The sequence below is a fragment of the Echinops telfairi genome, unplaced genomic scaffold (assembly GCF_000313985.2).
Source record: "Echinops telfairi isolate 266 unplaced genomic scaffold, ASM31398v2 ScPeMD7_53;HRSCAF=182, whole genome shotgun sequence".
Classification (NCBI taxonomy): Eukaryota; Metazoa; Chordata; class Mammalia; order Afrosoricida; family Tenrecidae; genus Echinops; species Echinops telfairi.
This window is the reverse complement of record NW_022103951.1, coordinates 19,268,947-19,276,312: the sequence shown is the minus strand read 5'-3', so window position 1 is coordinate 19,276,312 and position 7,366 is coordinate 19,268,947. Positions and strand designations below refer to the sequence as shown.

The following is a 7,366-nucleotide window of genomic DNA, read 5'->3' as shown; positions in this document are numbered from 1 at the left end:
TGGGTGTGTTTGCAGTGGCCGTTCCCTCCAGGGCTCCAGCCCCCTATGATGCCACCTGGCCTGTCCTCCCGCGCTGCAGGTTTCTCACACTCGGCCTTCACTTTTGGAATCGAGAGCCACATCAGCCAGTCCAACATCAACGGGACACTTGTGCCGCCTGCCGCACTCATCTCCATCCTGCAGAAGGGGCTACAGTATGTGGAGGCCGAGATCAGCATCAACGAGGTATACCCGCCAGGGGCCCGGGCCCTCCCCAATGACCCTGATCCGCCTGCCCCCGCCACATGGTGCACGCACGCCATTTTGATGGCACTGTGGTTGCAAAACGTCTACTGGGGACGTGGGAGTGGGGGTGGGGTGGGGTGGCGGTCTGGACATGCTGCGGAGGCAGGCCCTGCGGTTGCCTCTGCACCTCCCTCCCTGCCCCTGTGCCTCTTGTGGCCGTGGAGGGGTAGGGATGCTCCGTGGGTAGCAGGGCCCTAGGGTGTGGGGGACAGCGAAGTGGGTGCATGGTGGGAGGGGACAGTGTGTGTGTGTGTGTGTGTGTGTGTGTACGTGTACCCGTAAGCGTGCAAGCGCTCGCGCACCGCTTCTGGCCTGCCTGCGTGGGTGGTTGCTGAGGGTGAGCCGTCTCCCTCCAGGATGGCACTGTGTTCGATGGGCGGCCCATCGAGTCACTGTCGCTGATCGACGCGGTGATGCCAGACGTGGTGCAGACACGGCAGCAGGCCTTCCGAGAGAAGCTGGCACAGCAGCAGCAAGTGGCAGCGGCGGCGGCGGCTGCCACAGCTCCCCCTACAACCGTTTCCCAGCAAAACACAGCCAAAAATGGCGAGTCCGCAGTGAACGGCGAGGAGAGTGGGGCGCAAGCCATTAGTAAGTCAGTGCGAGCGCACATGCCCTAGCTGCAGGTGGCCTTAGGCTGCGTTTGGCATCCTTGTCCATGTCTTCCTGCCTCTACGGCCCTGCCTGTGCCCTGCTTCCAGTGTATGCATGCTCTATGATCACAGCCGTCACCCTTTACCGTCAATTCAAAACCTAGCGATGGGTAGGTAGCCTCTGCTCATACAGCCTCAGAGTCAGGCACGCCTGTGAATAACCTGAGCATCTTCAACAACCAAGTCTGGACTTGGATGCAGTTGCTGGGGCCTGGTGCATTGATCTGACTCACAGCCATCTGTGGACAGAGAACTGTCCATGAGGGTTTCCAAGGTGGTCATCTTTACAGAAAGAGGCTCGCCGCTTCCTCTCCCAGGAGTAGCTGATGGGCTAGAACCACCTTGTTAGCACCTCTGTTAGCCAAGCATTCAGCAGATGCCCGTCTGGTTAGCATAGCGGTGAGCATCTGGGCCCCTTAATCAAGCTGCCACCTCAAGGTGCTTCAGAGAGGATTACCATCCCGGGAACTGCCCGTGTCGGGGGGGGAGATTTCTCCCCAGTGGTGCCAGCTGAGACCCACTCACCCTCTGCTAGTCACAGGGCCGCCGTTTCACAGGCACCCAGGGGCACTTTGGAAGAAGAGCTGTGTGGCTCCCAAAACCAAATTCATTGCCTTGGTGTCATGCCTGACTCAGCGCCCCCTAGGACGGGGGTAGAACAGCCTGTGAGTTTCCGGGACTGGAACTTCTGGGAGTAGAAAGCCTCGTCTTTCTCCCGAGGAGTGGCTGCTGATTTCAAACTTCAAACCTTGCGGTTAGCAGCCCAACACATAGCTGCTGTGCCACCGGGGCTCCTTAGGGGTCCACAAGAGGGCTTCAAAAGTTTGAGGGAACATGGAATGAAAAGATAGTGGGATTTTTCCATGAACCTTTGGAAGCCCCCTGGGACTTGTGATAAAACCAGCCTTTGGGGCTCAGTTCTAAGCAGACACCACTGGGTGGACTGGAAGAATGTTCACCCCCACCCAGTCAAGTGACTGAGAAATCCCTCTCTGTCCACCTCACCCAGAGGCCTTGCCCAGAGGCCCTGCCCAGTCCTGCCCAGGGGAATCAGGAAGGACGTGCCCATTTGTCCATAGGCAAGGGCAGTGGCAAAGGCCTCGTTTAGCTCCTTAGGGTTGCATAAGAAGTTAAACTCATGGCCTAGTCTCTCTGTAATGTGCGAGCCACAAGTCTTCCCTTGCTTCTGCCGGCAGATAACCATTTGAAACCAATGGAGATCGACGGGGAAGTGGAGATCCCAGCCAGCAAGGCCACTGTGCTGCGAGGCCATGAGTCCGAGGTGTTCATCTGTGCCTGGAACCCCATCAGCGACCTCCTTGCATCCGGGTAAGGGCTTCAGGTCGGGTAAGGGCTCCAGGTGTCTGGCTGACTGTGCTTGCTGAGGGGCAGCTCCATGGAGCTCACACGCGCCTTGCTCAAGCTTGGTCTGAAACACCTTCGGGGCGCTGTGCCAGAAACAAGCTTGGTCTGAAACACCTTTGGGGCGCTGTGCCAGCACATCGGCTATCTCAGCCGCTGCAGCAGTGCGCTCAGTAGGGACCACTGTGAGGATGCACAGAGTTTGAACTGATTTGACGGTGCCTGGCAGCAGCAGCATGCTACGTCAGCTTTCAGGAGAGGACCGCAGGGCGGCGGGGTGGGCTGGGAGGTGGCTTTAAGGAACAGAAGTTTAATTTCCTGGTCCGGGAGGATAGAAGTCCACACTCAGGGTACCTGTTCTAGGGGACTGTAGTTCCTCACGTGGCTGGTGTCTATCTCGCCCGTCTGCGCATGACTTAACACAACAAAGAAACAAGATTCTCAAATGGAACTTGGGGTCAGGTGTTGATTTCCAATGCTCATTTTAGGGAGGGCACAGTCCTATCTATAGTGAGAGGGGATCTCATCAGCCAGGAGCAGGGAGATGTGTGAGGCGTGGTGACGCGTGTGAGGAGCAGGGTGGAGAGGCAGGGCTCACAGGGAGGGTACCCGTGGGTGAGCAGCCCAGCCAGCCCGCAATGCCTTGTTCCCTCGGCGACGCTGAGTGGCCTTGTGCTCTTGTCTTGTGCAGGTCCGGGGACTCCACGGCGAGGATCTGGAACCTCAATGAGAACAGCAGCGGGGGCTCCACCCAGCTGGTGCTGAGACACTGTATCCGGGAAGGGGGCCACGACGTGCCCAGTAACAAGGACGTCACCTCGCTGGACTGGAATGTAAGCTCCTTCCCCTGCCGGGTGGACGCTGGACCATCAGGCCCTCCACAAGCAGGCCCTCTGCCGCCAAGGGTCCTGGCGAGGATGCTCCCAGGCCGTACCCGTGGCGCTTAGCATATGCATCTGGAGGAGAGGCTCACGGAGAGCTGGCTGTGACACGGGCACTGGGTTCCCCCTCAGGCACTCCGCCCCTGAAAGTTTGCTTTCTGCTGAGCTCTGGTCTCCCTGCCGAGTGGTGGCACCATATGCCGGGCTTTTTCCTTGCTCTTTTGCCGGCTCCTCGCACCACGTCACCTGGTAGCCCGGGTTACGGCTGACTGATGCTCCCTGATGGAGCCCTGAGGCTCAGTGGTTAAGCACCTGGCAGGTTGGTGGCTGCAACCTCCTCAGGAGAAAGACCCAGGTCTGCTCCCGTGAAGGTGGGAGACCCCTTATGGCATTTCTCTGTGGGTTCACGGTGGCCCAGCTGCATGCAGCTGTGATACCCCAGTGTGTTGACAGTCAGCTCTGCCTGGGTGGACTCACAGGCCTTGAGGCTTTACCCGCCTCTTTGGCTGTTGGGTTGTGCTGCAGTGGGCATGGGCACAGGGTCCCTGGCTGTTGAGTCTTCCTGCAGTGGGTATGGGCGTAGGGTCCCTGGCTATCAAGTGTCCTGTAGTAGGCATGGGTGCAGGGTCCCTGGGTGTCAATTCATCCCACAGTGGGCATGGGCACCGGGTTCCTGGCTGTCGAGTCATCCTGCAGTGGGCACAGGTGCAGGGTCCCTGGCTGTCCAGTTATCCTGCTGTAGGCATGGGCGCAGGGTCCCTGGCTGTTGAGTTGTCCTGCAGTGAGCATGGGCGCAGGGTCTCTGGCTGTCCAGTTGTCCAGCAGTGGGTGTGGGTGCAGGGTCTTTGGCTGTCCAGTCATCCTGCAGTGGGCATGTGTGCAAGGTCCCTGGCTGTCTAATCGTGCTGCAGTGGGCACGGATGCAGGGTCCCTGGCTGTCCAGTTATCCTGCTGTGGGCATGGGCACGGAGTCCCTGGCTGTTGAGTCTTGTGCAGTGGGCATGGGTGCAGGATCCCTGGCTGTCCAGTTGTCCTGCAGTGGGCATGGGCGCAGGGTTCCTGGCTCTCCAGTCCTGTCTCTGAGGTTGACCATGTGGTTGGCATCGCTGACTCACACAGTAACTGACAGGTTTGGAGGCATAGCCCTACTGTCTCCCACCCCATGGTCAGCGTGGGTTTGTAGATGAGCCAGGCTGAGGGAGCAAGGTGCAGGGGCACCCTCTCCTGTCCTGGGGATGCTTTGCGTGACCCATGATACTTCAGCAGATATCCGTGGGGCACGGCCGTTGGTGCTCCACCTGGGTCATGTCCCCTGTGCTCTTGGTCATTTCTGCACGCCCTCCCCTCTACTCACCAGACCTGTGCCCCTCTGTGCATGCAAGCTCTTTCTGCAAATCTCGCCTGAGTTGGTAAGAGTCCAAAGTCAGTGACTTCCGCTGTAGGGTCTGCCTAGGGCACCGGTTATGGTGTGCTTGCTGGCACCTCCCTCATAGCCACAGGGAGTCTTGAGCCCCGGGAAGAGTCAGCCGGGCAGCAGAGCCTTCTGTGCCAGGCTCATGAGACCAGGACTCTCAGGAGAGTGGGGACTGGGAGCCACATGTAGTGGGGCACCCGCTGAGCAACGGTGGTCTCTCTCTGTCCTCCAGAGCGACGGCACGCTCCTGGCCACGGGTTCCTACGACGGCTTTGCCAGGATATGGACGGACGACGGTGAGTCCCATGGCCCTCCTGTGTGTGTCGGGGTGCTGGCTGCAATGCGGAAGCCGACGAGCCTGTCTTACCCCTTAACAGGCAACCTGGCCAGCACCTTAGGGCAACATAAAGGCCCCATCTTTGCCTTGAAGTGGAACAAGAAAGGGAACTACATTCTAAGTGCCGGCGTGGACAAAGTGAGTATTGCTGGGTGCAGCCTGTCCATGTCCCCTTCCTCTGCAGCAGCTCTGTGATGCCTGGGGGCCCCCCGACTTTCCGTCTCCCTTCAGAAACAGACACACGGCTTTGGGGTTCATCTGAGTCAGGGGAAATCACAGGAAAGTTCCCCAACAGAGCCTTTCCGGGCTTTCTGATTTTCCTGGGGGTGCCCTTCATCATGGGGGCAAGTGTCTCCACCACTCTTTTCCTGGCCATCCCCTGCCCTCACTGACCCAGTGTCCCCGTATGCAGCCTGCCACACCTGTGTATTAATAAAGTTTTATTGGCACACCACCTTACCCATTCTCGTGTAGCTGTGCGCTCAGGTCAGCGGCAGGCTGGCCGATAGAGAAGAACACGTATACCTTCGGGCCCTTTACAGAAGAGACTGGCTGTCCCTTGTTCTAGAGGACAGCCAGCTAAGCCAGCAGCTCCCCCAAGCAGCTCCTCTCTCTGAAGTCGGAGACCTTCTGCTCAGAAGCAGCCCCCTTTTCTGAAGCTGGAGACCCTCTGCTCAGAAGCAGCCTCCCTATCTGGAGCAGGAGACCCTCTGCTCAGACGTTCCAGCCGGTCCCGTGTGCAGACACAGCTGAGCTGCTGCGGTTGGTGTGCCAGGCATTGCCACGTCGCCGCAGGCAGGCATTCCAGGTCTCCCTCAGGTGTGAGGCACCCACAGCATGCCGCCCCACCCACGGTGGCCCCCGAGGAGCTGCTGGCTGGGAGACTGACCCACATGCTGTGCCCCGGTGGCAGCCAGCCCTGCCTTGAACAGCCCTGGAAAGGGGCCAGGGGAGGCTTGTCAGTTTCCCTAGGGACACAGGGCAGCTGTGGAGGGGAGGCAGGCAGAGCCTGAGACCCTGCCCCCCAGGCTGTATCCCTGGACTGCGATGCTGGCTGTGGTGCACGTGGTGGCTGCTGCCGTCGTCCCCCCGCTGCCCTTCCAGGCGGTGGGTTCTCTGATCCATCAGGGACAGGCACCTCTGGAAACCTGTTGATCTTGTGGGGGACATCCTTTCGGTGAGCCGCGGCAGGAGGCGGAGCTGTGCATTAACAAACAGTCCCCGCCCCACCGTCGGACAGACAGAACCATCTGCTGCAGCATGCCCGCCAGCCCACGAGGAGCCCTGGGGGCGGAGGGTTGGTTATGTGTCGGCTGCGACCTGCAGTCAGCAGTTCACGAGTCAGCAGCCTGCTCCAGGGGAGGAGAGCGGCCTCGTCCTCCCATGAAGAGGGACTATCTATCTGTAACCCGCAGCCGCAGCTCAGCCTGGGTGGGCCTCAAGTCAGTGTCCGTGTGTTTGGTCTTTGGGGCTTTTGTTCCTTTTAGCATAGAGTTTGTCTCCAGTTCTTAAAAACTCCCTACACGAAAGGAGGCCGAAATCTTTGATCTTCACCATCAAGGGCCTCAGGTCCTCCTCACCAGCCGTGTGTCACCTGCAGGTCACAGGTCGCTCACCAGACTTCGCTGTACGCTTCTTCACATAATCCTGATGGTTTGCTTGACCCGCAGATTGGATAAGTGTCGTGAAGAGGATACGACTGACGCACATATTCCTTGATTTCAAAGACCTGGACCGAAAGGGAGCCCCTGCTGGTGCAGAGACCTGAGCCCTTGCCTGGCCGAGAACTTGCTGGTCCCTGCCCACTCAGAGGCTCCTTGGGGGAAAGGGCTGGCAGTCAGCCTGGGAACAGCCTGCCACTGGGAACCCTGTGGGCCATGTTGCTGATCCATACTTGGGCTCCCCGTGAACCACACACTGCCCCGCCGTCACAGGGCTTTCTGGTGTCTAATTCTGTATTGATTAGAAACGTGAGAGGTCAAATGAGTTGAACAGTTACCTGTTTTGCTTGGGGTGTTTTCCGTGTTTTGATGGTACCTTTTTTAATGCTAGTGTAAAATTTAAAATGGCCCGTGCAGGTCCCCTTGTCCCTCTGTTGGACAGCACTGGCCGAGGAAGAAGAGAAGCGCACTGTTCCGTGTCTTGGGCTTGATCTCTTAGAGGGACAGCTTGGCAGGGAGAGTCACTAATGCTTGCTTTTGTTTCCGGAGCACAGACCACCATCATTTGGGACGCCCACACGGGAGAGGCCAAACAGCAGTTCCCTTTCCACTCAGGTGAGTACGCGTGGTCCTAGAGCCCTGTGACATCTCCTCTGGTGCCCATCAGATTGGTGGGCCCCAGCTGGCAAGGAGGGACTGGGGTCACAGGGAGTGCGGCTCCTCAGCCTTTCCAGATGTCACAGCCCCAGCCTCCCGCCTGCTGTGTGTGTGTG

The 7,366-nt window shown here is 58.9% G+C and overlaps 1 protein-coding gene across 2 annotated transcripts in view; it reads left to right on the top strand.

Moving 5' to 3' along the window:
- The window catches only part of TBL1X (transducin beta like 1 X-linked), a 76,718-nt gene that overhangs the window by 60,006 nt on the left and 9,346 nt on the right, over positions 1-7,366 (top strand). For both annotated transcript variants that reach the window (XM_045290780.1, XM_004717771.2), the window contains exons 5-11: positions 80-225; positions 642-876; positions 2,135-2,267; positions 2,992-3,133; positions 4,828-4,891; positions 4,973-5,070; positions 7,148-7,208. In XM_045290780.1, coding sequence (XP_045146715.1) covers positions 80-225; positions 642-876; positions 2,135-2,267; positions 2,992-3,133; positions 4,828-4,891; positions 4,973-5,070; positions 7,148-7,208 — 879 coding nt within the window. The remainder of the gene's footprint in view (positions 1-79; positions 226-641; positions 877-2,134; positions 2,268-2,991; positions 3,134-4,827; positions 4,892-4,972; positions 5,071-7,147; positions 7,209-7,366) is intronic.